Source organism: Leuresthes tenuis, unplaced genomic scaffold, assembly GCF_036924035.1.
Source record: "Leuresthes tenuis unplaced genomic scaffold, fLeuTen1.0.hap1 SCAF_23, whole genome shotgun sequence".
NCBI classification, from domain to species: Eukaryota; Metazoa; Chordata; class Actinopteri; order Atheriniformes; family Atherinopsidae; genus Leuresthes; species Leuresthes tenuis.
The window spans coordinates 22,032,574-22,048,487 of record NW_027325377.1 but is presented as its reverse complement, the minus strand read 5'-3'; the positions used below and the strand labels follow the sequence as shown (position 1 = coordinate 22,048,487).

General features: G+C 40.2%; 1 protein-coding gene across 2 annotated transcripts in view; it reads right to left on the bottom strand.

Moving 5' to 3' along the window:
* The window catches only part of gsap (gamma-secretase activating protein), a 33,392-nt gene extending 18,950 nt beyond the window's left edge, over positions 1 to 14,442 (bottom strand). Inside the window, exons 1-23 of one of the 2 annotated variants that reach the window (XM_072377655.1) lie at positions 14,029 to 14,442; positions 13,306 to 13,376; positions 12,324 to 12,380; positions 12,167 to 12,236; positions 11,844 to 11,891; positions 11,664 to 11,752; positions 10,687 to 10,756; positions 10,488 to 10,537; positions 10,076 to 10,186; positions 9,921 to 9,977; positions 9,776 to 9,822; positions 9,546 to 9,631; positions 7,853 to 7,930; positions 7,655 to 7,741; positions 7,459 to 7,551; positions 7,172 to 7,340; positions 6,650 to 6,740; positions 4,771 to 4,840; positions 4,070 to 4,149; positions 3,814 to 3,894; positions 2,867 to 2,989; positions 2,668 to 2,723; positions 1,317 to 1,348 (exon numbers count right to left, since the gene is read on the bottom strand). In XM_072377655.1, coding sequence (XP_072233756.1) covers positions 1,317 to 1,348; positions 2,668 to 2,723; positions 2,867 to 2,989; positions 3,814 to 3,894; positions 4,070 to 4,149; positions 4,771 to 4,840; positions 6,650 to 6,740; positions 7,172 to 7,340; positions 7,459 to 7,551; positions 7,655 to 7,741; positions 7,853 to 7,930; positions 9,546 to 9,631; positions 9,776 to 9,822; positions 9,921 to 9,977; positions 10,076 to 10,186; positions 10,488 to 10,537; positions 10,687 to 10,756; positions 11,664 to 11,752; positions 11,844 to 11,891; positions 12,167 to 12,236; positions 12,324 to 12,380; positions 13,306 to 13,376; positions 14,029 to 14,116 — 1,804 coding nt within the window. In that variant the 5' untranslated portion in view covers positions 14,117 to 14,442. The remainder of the gene's footprint in view (positions 1 to 1,316; positions 1,349 to 2,667; positions 2,724 to 2,866; positions 2,990 to 3,813; positions 3,895 to 4,069; positions 4,150 to 4,770; positions 4,841 to 6,649; positions 6,741 to 7,171; positions 7,341 to 7,458; positions 7,552 to 7,654; positions 7,742 to 7,852; positions 7,931 to 9,545; positions 9,632 to 9,775; positions 9,823 to 9,920; positions 9,978 to 10,075; positions 10,187 to 10,487; positions 10,538 to 10,686; positions 10,757 to 11,663; positions 11,753 to 11,843; positions 11,892 to 12,166; positions 12,237 to 12,323; positions 12,381 to 13,305; positions 13,377 to 14,028) is intronic. The other variant, XM_072377656.1, reaches the window with a different exon arrangement.
* Positions 14,443 to 15,914: the final 1,472 nt, after the last annotated feature.

Genomic DNA, 15,914 nt, shown 5'->3' with positions numbered 1-15,914 from the left:
TGCTAAATATTTATAAGTTCCATTGCATTTCTTTACTAAACATTGATTTAAGTCTTTTTAGTTGCACTGTTGGCAAATAATTGTGAAGCCCCTTTAATACTTTTTCTTTTCCTATTTTCAGACACCAAATACAAAGGAATGAAGAAGTAAATGAAAATCCTGTTTAGTTTGCCTCTAAACCATATGTCAAGACTTGAAGACATTTTAAGAAGTATGAATAAGACTAACAGTCTGAAGCTCGTTTCTGGGCGTCATGATGATTTTAAGTTTTAAGTTTAAATGCAAAACAGTAACAAATGGCAACATTAAATGCAGAAGTGAAGCAGCTTGTTAAATATTCAAGTGAATTAGTTAGTTCTGCGCAGTCTCTGTTGAACTTTTTAGTTTTTGATGCACCTGTTCTTCGCAGTGTACTGCAGGCAGGCCAGTGTAGCGTCGTCTGCAGATCCACATACAGATAACTCACCAAATTTTCTGAATCTTCAGGCTGAGAAACACATTCTCCTCTGGAATGCTGCTTTGATGCGCAGTCCTGACTCTGACCTGTTGCCAGTAAGGTGTTACCTTTTCTAATAATACACATTTCCTGACCATGTCCCAACTTTTGTGAATCATATTGCTGATATGAAATTAAAATAAAAATCTATTGATATTAGATCTATTGCTATTCAAACTAAATGTAGGTTTTAAATGCTTTACAAATGAACTTATTGTATTTCTTGTGGCCCCACTGATTTGGAGACAAGGTTGTAGCCTATTTGGAATAATGGTGCAGGCAAATGTATGAGAGATGTTTCTGTGAGTCTGTGTTTTATTGTGGAGATATCAGATCACATCGATGGATGAACAGACATAAGGAAAGGTCTCGTGTTCAGGCTCACATAAAACAGCTGTGCTGGAGTCATGAGAGAGGGAGAAAACTGAAAAGAAAAAGGGGATGAGAGAGAGGAGAGGGAAGTACCAAACTCCTCGCTGTTATATAATTGCAGCATTCTTCAACTCTCCCCTCTTTCTGTCTTTTTTCACTCGACTTTCCCCTCTCCTCACTGTCCTCCCCCACCCACCCTTTCACGATTTCTCCCTCCAAGATAAATTAGTGTGCTGGTTTTGTTCAGCAAAGTCTCGGGTGGGCATGAAGAATTTCGCCTCAAAAGGATACACAAACCCAAACATTCCTTCGCAAAGTTTGGCGTTACATCATTAGCCAAAGTTTGGGATTTTTTCAGCATTTACAGCTGAAGTAACGTGACTGTGTGCCTCTCTGGACTGATCTTTGTGAGTGTGTGCACGTGTTCAGCATGCTTAGGAAGCCTTACCAAGACACCAGGTGTTCACCATTGAAAGAACTCTGGAAAATAAGGAGATAAGCTTGTGTGAAAACAGTCTTTGAAGCCAGTATTATAATATAGACTTTTATTTCGTATGCTTTAAGTCAAGCCAGAACAATGCTATGCTACTGCAAAACATGTGTAAAACATGAAAGCAATTTCTTTGTAAGCAGGTTCTTCAGTTTAGCCTTGAGGCGAAGCTACAAAGCCAAAGGTCTGTTAGTTTGATCTCTGACACAAACGGGACAGAGTTCTATTTTTATTTTTAGCCAATCAGCGGTGTGAGGCTGCAGTTCCAATCTTGCCTCTGAACTATTTTTAAACCTTAATGAATGAATGAGATATTTTGTTCCTTTATTGTTGTAGGTGTTTGTTGAGAAAGTGTAAATCAAAAAAGACAGAATGAAGTCAGTTCCAAAGGGAGCAAAGCATCTGCAGAAGTACTGCAGAACTACCTGCGCTTACACTGATTTTGCTTAAGGAATCTGAACCTCCACCATTTGCACCTCGGTTCAGCAGCTACATTCATACCAACATCTGCAGCACACTGCCTGAAGCATTTCTTGTGTTTATATGTGTCTGAAAGGTAGCGTGTAAAAACTGAAGAGCACCAGAACTGCAGCATTAGAAATGGTGCTCTACTTGCAGTTTACCCTGAGTCGATCCCACAACATTATCAAAGTCAAGAACAAAGTCAAACGCAAAATTATTGGATGCAATCTTTTTCTGTGCTATGAAAAACCCAAATTAGTGGTGATTTCCTGCTCTTTTTTACAAATACACCTATTCCAAGTGAGCTAACTGATATCACATCTATAGAAATGGCTCATTTTCATTTACAGTGGAAGAGAATATTCATGTTAAAGAAACATCTGGAACCACATCAGACTGCATCGAATCAAACCAAACTGTGTCGTTCCTGAATCGTATCTCTCATAGTTAGTGAATAATCTTGAAAGGGGAAGATAAACACCCCCGAGTGTTGTGTTATCTAAAAGCTGGTCTAAGTGTTGCTGCTTTGATTCAGATTTTCTCAACAGCAGCTGTTTTGAAATTGGTTAGATTCGGCAACCCAAACCTCACTCTAACAACCAATAAATGGGCCGATCGGTTTATGCTTTCAAAACTAGGGCACAGTGCTAAAAAGTACCATTTGACTTTTATCAAGATAAAACTGCGTGTTTCAGGCCTTTTGAGGTTTGCAATTCCAACCTACTAGCACCTCATTACAGAGAAGTATCCCATTTTTACAGACAGTGCAGAGGAGCACTCATGCATTTCATCCCTCCTGTTTCTTGATTGTGAGCCCTAACAAAGCTCCGGTGGGAAGCAGACCTACTTCTTTGTGTTCTCCTCCATGTGATTCATGAAGCTGGAGGGTCTCCTCTCAGACCTCTGTAATAACAACAACATTATTGACAAAGACCCATGCATAAAAAGACATCTTCTCATCCACTACAACAAGCATTTCTAATGTGGATTTGAAGGTGATTGATGTTAATTCATAAACATGAAAGGTTTGAAACACAAACACTCACCAGTTTATCCCAGTCGGCCTGAATTTGTGAGGTTCTGTATCTGGGATTAGGAACAGTATCCAGATATTTTGTCCTCTCTGTGTTCCACTGCAGGTCTGACCAGAAACCCTGGAGACCCCTGGCCTGCATGGCGATATGCAAAGAAACAAACAACACCACAGGGACAAAGCAAGGACAAAACAACTGTGGATAACTGCATCTGAACTGCACACGAGCAGAACAAACTGCAGCACTGGACAAAAGTTTCAGAAAAATAATTCATTTAGAAAAGACAACAGCAGAAAGCACGGGGCTCGTCCCATTTGTCTAATTTCATCCTCCACCTCTGTTCTCCTGCTGGTGACCCAGAAATCATTCACAGACGAATATTTTCAGGGATGTGAGTGAGGATACGCCTGACTTTATGGAATTCTCATTGTCTAAAGGGAGTCTAACACATTAATCCCACTTTGCAAATTGAATTAGAAGTAAATACATACATTAAAACACTTGTAAATCTCATCTGACAGAGATGATAAAAAAAAAAAAGTGAGTACGGCAACAAAACAATGGTTTAATGATGCAGTGCCTGTCACTTCCCTACTTTCTCTTTGCATTTACTGAATTAAGATGGAGAAGGAGAGGAAACAATTGTGTGCAGAGGAGCAAATTGAGTAAAGGGACGCATGTCATGAAACTCAACATTTCAAGAAAAGCAAGATTTTAGGGGGAAAGATATGTACATTTCAGGAAATCTTATTTTTAAAAATGCTGTGCTTTCTCAAATGTTACTTCCTATTTTCTTGTGCTTTCTGAGTAAATCATTTGAATAAAGCTGCAGTCATTCGCTGATGCATCACTAAAACACACTCAAAATCTCTCCACTGAGAGACGAGTCACACATGTTGTTAATTAACTATTCAAAGTGCAATCGATGAGTTTAGAGTTTTCCAAAACTGTGTTCTTACCTTCCCTTTGAAGACAGGTTGAATATGCAGCTCAGTGGTACAAAACACACCAGGGACCTCCAACAAACACACTGGGACATCCTAAAAACAAAAAGAGCGACCAAAGTGTGTGTTTCCGTGTGTACGTCTTTAGGCCAAAAGTACACAACTGCATTGGAAATGTGTCCGACTCTGCATTCACATTAACACACAGACAGAGAGAGAAGCACGAGCAAATGCATGCATATGTGTGTGTGTGTGTGTGTGTTTGGGGTACCATCTTTTCAGATACAGATGAGTATGGCAGGACCTTATCCAGGCTGAGAGACTTCTCATAGCCTATTCTGTACAAGGAGGCTGTGTGGGCGAGAGACAGACAAACAGGCAGAAAAAGCAAGGGCAGAATTTTTATTTCCAAGCTTTTAAATATTTGTTGCAGAATTTTTAGTGAGACAAAACCCCAAAGATAAATAAGGCACTGGAGCCAAAATCCCACCACTAACCTGATTAAATTCTAATGAGCACAATCCATTTCTATTTTGAAAATTTGTCCTCCACTGCACAGGAAACAGCTGCGTTAACATCAGTACTATTTATTTCAACATCGATGAAAAGCAAATGTGTTCAGCCAGGTGCTCAGTTATTTACTGTAATCATCTATTCTCTGGGTGTTGTTTTTTTCAGGTGAATCAATATCCCGAACTCCCTGGTTTCACAGAATGTCAGAGAGACACAATGGGACATACAAATATATCATCATCTGTGGGCAAGGATTTACCCATATTTGTCTTATTTAGGACTCCAAGGTCTTAGAATGGATGTCTGGCACAAGCAAATTCAAGAGCCAAACAGAGTTGGTCAGCTTTGTGAAGACAAGATGTGAGCAAGTCAAATAACCACCGACTGAGGGAGACATAAGAAGGCCAGAGAGCGGCTGGAAGAACATTTGATACTCAGGAAACTTCAGCTGTCACTGACCTAAAATGAACTCCTGGATCTGATCAAAGGATTCGAGCGGGTTCATGTTGTCACACAGCCACTCAATAACCTATGAGTATAATACAAAAACACACAAGAGGCGGGTTTTACAAGGGAGCGGCAAGAGCACAAAGATTACATTTCTTTTTGTGCACAATCAAACAAAAAAAATATCCTCCACACATCAAAAGAAAAGCTTTCTATTTGGTGAAATATTTGCTTTCTTTCAGAGTTAGAGGGGAAGATTGATTCACGTCTCGTGTTTACGTGTGCCACAACAGGCTAGCGCCAGCAGCAACGTAGCTTCGCTATGCATGAAGACTGTAGAGCACATAAACATTTAGGCTCAGCTACACTTGTGTGTATTTCCAACAGCCCTCCTAAGAGCTTGTTCAGGGCCGTTTTAAGAGAAGGAAAGCAATTCCTACTTCAAGAAAGTTGTTTCTGTGTCGCCCTGATAAACTGTTGGGCCCCTCTCAAACATCAATATCAGCAACAAGAAATGACTAAAAACATGATGATTAAACAACAAAAGCAACATGGTAACAAGCTTGTAATACCAGGTCTTGTGACTTTGTGCTGCCAAAACCACAATTTCTTTCCCTAACCATAACTATGTAGTTGGGCCTAAACCTAAACATTAACCAAATAGTTTTGTTGCCTGAACCTAATTATTTCTGCAACTTAAACATAACTATTAATCGGTTCATTTTGCGGCTTTACCCTAACTGAGAAGTTTTGGTGCAAGTACCAAGTAATAGTAAAAATACCTTTAGCTTGAAAAATACAGAGTCTCTGGACTGAAAGAAGACTTCAGCAACATAGGTTAAAGCACATTTGTGGCAAGGGCATGTAGAACCATTTGTTCCCAATATGTCCAATATAAATCTTGGGATCATAGGCACATGAGACAAATTTTGGTTTGGCTTAGATAGAAAGAAAAGAACAAGTGTCTCTCCCACAAGTCGGTTTGACTCCAGAAACATTAACCAAAACATGTTAAGCAAGAAAAAGGAGGAGTGGGAGAGCTTAATTTGAGTTGCATATCTTTTAAGATACAAACACTAGTGGACAAAGAAAAAAACGTTAAAAAGGAATCACTCTTATTGAAGCCGCTACTTTGATGCTGCTGGTCCCACTAAATAAGACTATAAAGACTACAAAAGCTCTGTGTAGTTTCCTGCTTCCCAGTTCCATCTGCACTAATGAAGCTGGTGACTCATTTAACCTTTAAATAAATAATTTATTACAATTAATCAGAGCAGCTGGAACATCTTATTTTAGATGTAACACTAATAGAGTCTGAGTCATAGTCAGCACTGCGTCCAAACTAAGTATCAAGCTGCTCCTTTCTGCCTTGGACTCTGTTCGGATTTCTGTTCCCTTATCTTGTCTCCTGTTTTATAACAGCAGCATATATTTCCGGTCTTTTTCTGCTTTATCCTCCAGGTGCTTGCCTCTGACTCAAGGTTGACACCTACTGCATTTAAACAGAAGTGCAGCAGGATTGCAGATTCTACCTATATCCATTATTCATTCTTAGCACTGCGACAGTTTTCCTTCAGGGAAAGTGCCTGACAGTGACTTAAGGCCGCACGTTGGGATATATGTGGTTTCATTTCTGACAGGTTTCACTGTCTTTGGGAGTTATTTTTGCTTCTTTATCCTGCCATCCTCCCTGTGTTATCTCTACCACAAGGAAACCATATTGATTCTGTGTCTTTTACACCCGGCAACAGTCAATTAATTTGTTTCTCTTGATTTCTGTTTTGAATGAAAGTCCATTGCTAGATGCTGGTGTATGTTCTGTGGATACAGACTTTGCTTTAAAGGTCAATATCTTTGCCAATACACTCCATTATTCTGTCTGCATCTGCACCTTCAGCTCTAGGTTTGGGTCATTTCCCATGTAAACCAGCAGGCAGTGGAGGGCAGCCAGGCGCTGAGGGTCAGTCTTACTGCTGGGACACCTTGAACAGAGGAGAAAAACAACAATTTTACCTCTTTAAAGCAGGTGCATTCACAAACACAAAGAGGCAGATTGTCAGTGTATTTTGAAGTCTGTGCTGTTAACAAAGTGCACTTCGGTTTCAAAATGAATAGCTGAACAGAATGGGAAAACTGTCCGCCAGATAACCTGAGAAAAAGCCACTGCTGCATCTTTATCGAGCTAGATAGCTCAATCCAAGGTGTTTGCTGGAAAAGATTCAAGTTGAAGCTGAATTTATTTCAGCAAGTCTCTGTAGGTGTATGCGCAAAATAAACTCTCCTTCCCTACCCGCCTGCTTGCTTTCTACCCAAATTCTCCAATGCTCTAAAGTTCCCCCTATAATTATCTAAATATATTTAACAGCTAAATAACAGTTCATAGTTCCTGAAAAAAGTTTGTAATCTTCCTCACCCAGAACGTGTGTCTGATTGCAGTATCTGCAGCAGGTAAGCAGGGCTAAGTTCAGCAGTGTGAATCCTCCCACTGCCCAGATCCAACAAACAACTGCTGGACTGTTCCTCTGCGTGCAGCACTGTTATATCAGCGGCTTGACACTGCAGGCCTAGGTTCGCATCGTGACCTTAATGTTGACGGGGCATAGAAAAAGACAGCGACATACTTAAACTGGCTTATTATGAGAGACGCCTGATCTTTTTCACATAATCTATCACTCCACACAGTTGACAAGTGTGTGTTACCAGAGAGGAAGAGAGAGTGGCAGAGCATCTCCTGCTGCCTGCTGTTGATACAGTGGAGGAAATAACCCTGCAGATATACCAGGATGTAGTAACCTACAGATAAAAGTAACAACATGTTGATGTCCCTTCTACACCACAGACTTTTATGACACTGTGACTGACCATGACTGCCCTACATTTCTGTGTGTGACATTACCTACGGGGATGAAGAGCGGGTGGAGCTGTGAGGAGTTCTGCGGCGAATCATCGCCGCCCAGAGATACCCTGAACTTCTTGCTGCAGTCTGCAGGAAGTAAGTCGAACCAAATTTGTCACCACTTGTGCTTAAGACAAAAACAGCCAAAGAGGCAGCGATAGACGGAGAGAGAAATTAGGTGAAAGTACACACACACACCTTTTTGAACTAAAACCACGGTGTATGTCAGTTCCTGTCTGTCTTCCAGCGGCTGGCTGTAGCACACACACATGCTTCCTAAAAGGAAAGCACAGGACATAGCAGCTGGGATCGTACGGTGGATTATAAGTCATGCCGTGTATTTGTGGATTGCATGGTCGATATTTGGCCTAATTCTCAAATCAACAGTTCAACCAACAATTAAAGAACTGAATTGAAAATTAATTTCATAAAAGATTGACAGATCCTCACATCCAAAGAAATCATCAAGCAAAATTATAACTTTTATTATTTAAAAAAATAGTTAAACACCCCCAATACAGCACTTCTTCGAATGCACTTAATTTGCTTAAATTCAATCATCTGAGCAAAACAAGCTGAGTGGCAAAAGTATGTGAACCTGTCCGTTCAGTCGCGGTTAACTGCAATAAATGCAACAAAACATTTCTGTGATCTGTCCTCGGAGGAAATGTAGAATAGTTTCAGCTGACTGTTGCTGGCCATTCAAACCCATTAACGTCGTTCTTCAGTGAGCATTCTTTAGAGGAAAACTTGTGGTCTTAGTCTTGCAGCATGATTTTTATTCTTTTCAGTTTCAGTACAGAGACAGATTCAATTATGTTTTCTTTTGGCAATCATTGATAAACTGTGGAATTCGATGTTCCTTCAAGGATGACAAGCCACCGTGGTCGAGACCACGACAACACAGGCCTAAACGCTGTTTCAGATGCGTTATGGTTCCTGTGCTGAAGTGCAGTGTTTTCCGTTCTCCAAACAAAATGCTTCTCATTTATCATCTGATCGCAAATTATTCACCGGCAGCCGTCTGGCTCGTACACATGATGGTTAACAAATGGCAGATGGACAGTAATGTACTTCTGGAGAGCAGGAGGCGACAGAAGGTAACTGTGGCTTTCTAACAAATCCTTGTGATTGTACATAATATTTCCAAATGTGGACTGATGGAATTCAAACTCTCAAGGTAGTTTTGTAACAGTTTACAGCCTGATTAGCATCAGCAACTTTCTTTTAGGGGTTATCGGATACAAATAGATGTAGATCTCAAATTGTCCCACTGCGTAGGCTGTCCTTCTGCAAATACAGGACGTCTCTCTGTTCGGGACCTGTGCACGATTAACTTGTGCATCAATGTAAATCGCTACCTTGATAGCTATTTATAGCCTGATAACAAAAAAAACAAAAAAGCAAAGCAAATTGTAGCGCTTGACACAGTTTAGCTGCTGATATGTCAGATTGCATCATCCATATCAGTGATAAGACAATAATAAAGTTTGATATTTGTCTTATTTAATACAGAAATTACCGACATTTCTTTGGGAATCAAAGTCCTTGAGTTTATTGGTCACAATGGCATTTTGAACTGAAATACTTCCTTTTTGATCAATGAATTATTGGGATTGGGTAAAGATTAGATGTCTAACCTATGGTCAGATTTCTGATCTACTCATTCTGTGGTGATTGTGTACATAATACTACATATTGTTGCATTATTTTGTTATTCGGCAGAATATGACATGAGCCGTGGCACAGACTTACTTTCTTGTTTTCACCGACAAATGCAAAACACAGAAATGTAAAGAATTAGTCCCAGTTTAAATTACAGTCTATTTACAAGTGTTATGCAAGAAAACATGTGACGAGATGTGCCAAAGGGTGTGTGTGAATGTGTTACCTGTTCTGTCTGTGAACACTTGCATCCTGACGGGATCCTGCCCGGCTTTTTCAACATGATAGTGGTCAAACCCCAGATCTACAAACCTTCACAGACACGCCAATTAAAAACAGAACTTTTCAGCTTAGGAAGTTACCAAAGTATGCATAAAACTGATAAGAGAAAGTGGGATTGAATTCATCTGAACTTTGATTAAAGGACTGCAAATATGCTATCAATGGCTGCCTTACTTGACTGTGCGGAAAGAGTTAGCAGGCATCTCTAAAACGAGCTCCACCTGTTGGACAATAAGAAGCATAAGATTTTGTGCTATTCCAAAGGGAAAGCATGAATAACTGAAAGCACAAACACCGGCAGTTCATAAAGATGGCATACCACTGTTTCACAGTTCTGGTTTGAGTAGAACTGAACGCATCGCAGCAGAAACTTTTCCTGGAAAAGACATTCGACCCATTTTGACTTCATCTAATATTTACAGCTCAACATATATAAATGTCTGTGGATTAACAATGTGTTTTTGTATGCAGCACCTTGAGTGTGAGATAGTACATTCTTTGCGTGTGTCCGTCCCACTGGACCCAGCAGAAATCCTCTACGATTCTCTCCGCTGTTTTAGACAAGCGCTCAGGATATGCCATCACCTGGTGCACACAAACACATTCATATTCAGCTTTTCAGACACACTGAATTCATAATGCAACACTCCCCGGGAGGACAACTCACTCAGTACACTGTGGACGCATTCTTTGTACAGAGGCTGTGTAGATACAACTGTTTTGCTTCCTAATTATTGAGTGTGTGCACCTCGGGTGAACTAAATTGCAGGGACCTATCAGCCAGAGAATTCTAAATGCAATTTATAGCTTTTTTCATGTAGCCAACCACAAACACTTCATTGATTTGAGAAAAAGAGCTGGCTAAAGTGGGCACTTTGTTACTTACCACTCTATAACCCTCCTGTTTGCTGAGCAGCACATGATATAGATCCACATCTGAAACACCAAGAAGGATATTAATGCAACTGAGAACCATTCCAATTCATTGTATCTGTGTTTTTAGTGATTTCTTGTGCAGATAATTAATAAATATAAGCTACAGCAGACAGAAACAAACAGAAAAGCATAAGGACATAGAGGCTTACATCCGTCTTCGGTGAACAACAGCAGATGGCTCTCCAGCACTGATTTCCTATCAGTTTCTTGATGGAGAAACTAGAAGAGGAGAGAATTTAAGTAAGTTGTTTCCAACATTTAGCAGAAGCAAAAGTCCTATGTCAGGCCTTTGATACATATTCCCTATCTCTTTCAGATGCTGATTCCCTGCGGTGGATATCTCCATTACTTCTTTTATCCTCCATTTGTCCAGTTCTCTCGTTTTTTTCAGCTAAGATATGCCAAGTTTTCATCAGCTCTCTGAGAATCACCTTGCTTGTGAAAAATACTATTTTGTGTTTCAAACTGTGTTATCGTTCATATTTGTTCAAAGGTGCAACAAAAATGGAAACAAATGCATGTGTAGCTTTGGAAGATCTTCAGAAAGCCTGGAGAAATGTTGTTCGAGACCACTTTAAAAGGTTACAAGAGAGCCTGGCTCCTTTGAAGCAACATCTTAAGCTGAGAACTTTAGCACAGTAGTGTTCATAAATTCCTTCTTTGTCAGCAACAATTTTGCCACAGGAGGTGTTCACGTCCAGCAACCCTGGAGAAGACTGCATCAGAGGAGAAAGTTTTGCTACAAGCAGTCCAGTGGGTTTTCTCAGGATGTTGAAGTCATGGTGGATTTTAGCAACTATTAAAACAGGGATTCCTGCCCGTAAATATGAGCACAGGAGCTTTGCTGCCTGAACCGCCACAAATAGTCTGCTAAATGTCATATTTTAACGAGATGCTTATCAACATTGATATCCATCTGCTGATAAAAATTGAGAGAGTGAGATTAAAAAACATGATGTGACTAAAACACAAAGACAGATTGGCGACTAGAGGCCAGTGGACTTTCTGTGAGCCCATAAATTACATGGGTACACTCTGAGCTGGGATACAGAGTTATTGCTATGTCAGCTCGTGACTGCAGTAAAACCTGAATGAAAGTGGCAAAGACAACACACACACACTCTACCTGCACTTTGACTCTGCAGTCCACTGCCTTGAGGACTTTGGTGTTGTTTATAGGGTGGATTTCAATCAGCAGAGTCAGACACTTTGATACTATAAAGGCAGACAAGGTTTTAATAAAGATAAAAAAAAGTTGTGTTGAAAATACTTAAAAATGCTTCTGTAAAAAGATGCTGGCTGTTACTTGGTTTGAGACGCTCTTCTCCTTTGGTATTCTGAGCCAAGCTGACAGCTGAGGGAGAATAAAAGCACAGGTGAGAGACATGGGCCTGCATACATGTATGTTTTTAACAAAAACTGTCTTCTTTAACTGGTATTTGGCACTTTTACAGCCGATTTTAAAACTGCCTCCCTGGTTTTGTACTAACAGGTTCATCTATTTGAAAATAATAGTCACAGAGTTGAATCCTTCTTCAGAATCATACATTTAAATATGATTTGAGGACCAAGTATTGTTAACAGCATCTGCTGTCGATAAATTGTTATCTGTACAGGACCGAGGCTCACCTAACAACGTCTCCTCCTTGTTCAGGGAGCAGCTGCTGACACACACCTGCTTGTCAAAGGTGTACAGGAGCTGTGGGGGGAAAAACACCTGGGAGTTAATGTGGTGGGGATGCAACAACACACAAATGGAAGAAGAAGTGACAGATACACACAGTACCTTGTTCTGTTTGGTATTGGAGTCAAATTTCCCAATCCTGGTGGTGCCTGTTACTCCCTATGAGAACAGAGCAGAAGTGTCCAGTTAGGTCGTGAGTCATTAAATCAATCAAACTACTGAGACGGATAATCCTAATCTATCCAGAGTGAGTAACCCTACTTTCCCACATCAGTCATGCTTAACCTCTTTATTACCTGATTATCCAAACTAGGCCTGCCTCGCTTAAAACCGGCATTTCACCCCATTTTTTGGGTTGAGAAGATTAAAAAAATAAAAGGCGCGCTCTGACAACCGAGGCATAGATGGGCATGCAGAAAACTATGAACCTGGCACTAAAAGAAAAAAAGGAGATTAGTTTCAGTCTTTGCTGGCTGCATACTCCCTTTAACCTCCTGCAGCCTCGCAGTCTTCAGAGAGCCTGTCATTAAAGATTCATGCTGTGCAGAGGAGCGCGACTGAGCACACAAAATTTTAGTTTTCAGTTCTAACAAGGTTTCCAAAAATACCAAAATGTGTCAAGCTGATTCGTGGCTACATCAAAAGAAAGTTGAATCTTGCTTTTACGTGGCGCCCACTTAAAATGAATGCAGAGACATTAGAAAACAGCCTCTGGGATTTGAATATTTCCTTTAGGAAATTAGTACGTAATGTTTTATCAAGTTCATTCGTGTTTTATCTAATATAAGAGCCACTTGAGAGATCTGACAGACTAAGCTGAGATTTATGAATGAATACTAAGTTCAAGAGTCCATTGTCGAATACAAATGAAATGGAGGACATGCTGATAATCATGTGGGTTAAGTAATCTGTTCCCTGAATTAAGCATCCATCTGTCTGAAGTACCACAAAAATAACAAGATCACCATTTGATCGATCAAAACTGATAAAGGTTGCCTCACAACCCAACTGGACTAATGCAGATAAGTATAATCAACTATACCATCAGAGACACTAAATACGCAGTGCCTATCTTTTCACTTACCTTCCAGGAATAAAGGATGCTCCCATCACGCTCAATGTTCAGGATGCAAGTGTCAACTGCTTCAGAGTATTCTGCAGGCAGAGCAGCAGTGTTATCAACACCTTTTACCTCCAAAAAGCAGATCCTTAATATCTACATTGTCTGTTTCCACATTATTCTAAGTTATAATGTTCTAATGAGAGCCCAGTAATGTAGGTAAATAATAATGTTGGATACAATGCCTGAAAAACAACCACTGGCCTGCACCACTGTGTGTGGCTGAGTGCTCAGCATGATGCTTTCATTTCTAGTGATGTTACTGTCAACATTTCATTGTATATGTGAATTTCTCGGGTGTCATCATTAGATTTTCTATCATTGAAATTACATTTTCTATAGCTTACAATTCCAACGTGTCTTTTTTGTACTGTTGTTTCCCATTTCTACCACGTTATAGAGCATGGACAACTGTTTTTCTTTCACCGGCAGGTTTTAAAGGAATAGCTAAGTGGTGAAATAGCGCCATCTGCTGTTTAGGATTTAGGACAGTACAAATCACGGCAATTCAGATTTATCTAAAACTCAACGTGTTGTACACTGCTAGTCAAACCGCGCGTTTCAGTAATGAGTGTGCAGTGGTGACTCAACCGTGTTAAACATGTCGAAAACAACTTTACTCTAACCTTATTCGAGTTTAGTTTGGATGTTCAGCTGTCTGAGTCGGTGAACACCTGAACGCCTCACCTTTCACCCTGCAGACCGACGCCTCTTTCCTGAGGATGTCAAACACCACATCTCTGTGCAGGTCAAACTTTTGCGTCAACTTCAGCATTTTTTCACTATTCCCTTTGTTTTCAGCACAAAATGTTTCCTCGGAAAGTAGTGTCTTAAGAAAACGCAGCACCTTACATCTGGTATCCGTTCAGGCTCGGCATCATGTGACTGACGCGTCTTTATGCTAACTTTGGACACGTGCAAAACTGAAAGCAGCTCTGTAAAAGCAGAACATAGCAGCTTTAACTATGGGCTACTTCCTCTTGACTTGTCGAAATGATTTTTTATTGACATGCGGAAATGGCACGCCGTTCCAGTGTTCGGCCCTCCTTCCTGCGGGATCACACCGCCGCTGCTATTGGCCGTGGAAAGCGTCTGTCGCGGTTTGGAATCTCACACTGCCCGGGTGTCTCTCCGCCGCTCCGCCAAGCCCTTCACAACGGAGTGTCGTAGCTATACCCTCTTTTCCATACACAAGTAGCACTTTTAGGGTAAAACATGTATATAGAAAAAGTTATCTTCAAATATGAATAAGGCTGAGGGGAGAAGGTGTCAAAGGAAAAGTGAGTTGTAAGGACAACTATCACACAACTATGAATCTATACAATTATTATGCATCCATAATTACATGTTTTCTAAATCGGTTTGCATATTCTCACCTTATATAGATAGTGTGACCATTTGATAACACAAAATGACTGTTAAATAATGTTTTAAGCCTTTGCAAAATAGTCAATGACCAATAAAGCCACCTTACTACTCAATCGTTTATCTCTCAGCTTATTGGCTAATAGATCATCAACATTTAGAGCAAGCATAACCTCCTAAATGACGTTGATGTGATCTTCCATTATTGAGAATCTTCCATTTGAGAAGTTCTCAACAAATTTTAGGGGTCAGATTAGGTCCAGTTTGAGGGGTTTACCTTGGGTTCTTGGATGCGTACAATTGGGTGTTAACCTGTGAAAGATTATGTGGACTTCTTCCTGTAACATAGCTTGAAGGAGGCAACTTCCCAAAAACTGGATGCAGGTTCAGCCTGAAAAATTCTTGCTCATTTAGCAACCCTAACTTGTTCTGCAGCCAGCTGGTGCCTGGCTGGCAGTGGTGCTCATTCAGTGATGAAGCCATGGGCCAATACATCTGCCGAATGTCCCTAAAAACCGATTCATTTAGCTTTGCTGTGTATGTACTCTTAAACTTTTATAACAGTGGGTGCAGTTGGGCTGGATTTGTGGATTGCGGTTGCACTGGAGGATAATTATTTCCTGGTGGCTTCAAGTTGAATTTTTCTCATATTTTCTGAAATTAACTAACACCATTCTCTTCCAGGCATATATGGGGCATGAGATGAGATGTGAATTGGATCCCAAAGTTTAGATGACACCCTCGCTTATTACACAAATGCATATAATGTGAAACTTGTCAAATCCAATATAGCACTGAGTTTTTAAGGTTTCGAGGTGGGATATATGCTTAGAAACTTCACTAAGGTCAAAACAGTCAGCCTAATAACTGGGCCTTTTTCCTGTGTGCTTCAACCATTTTCATGTGTTATGAAATACATTATGTATAGATTTCCATTCATAATGAAGAGAAATTGTGATGTAATTCTTGGATTTTTAATTATGTATCAACTTGACTACGATGACTCATGCAGTAAGGGTGACATGAGACATATGTAACCTCTGGCATATTTGACAACCAACACTGCTCCCATCTGGTTAGTATGACAACTGCAAATAAGAGAAGTTGACGTCTTCTCATGAGATAATGAAGAATGGAGCTTTTACACCTTGACTGAATGTAGTTCTTGTAGCTGTAATAGCCTCAAGCATTGAAACTGTGTCATAAAG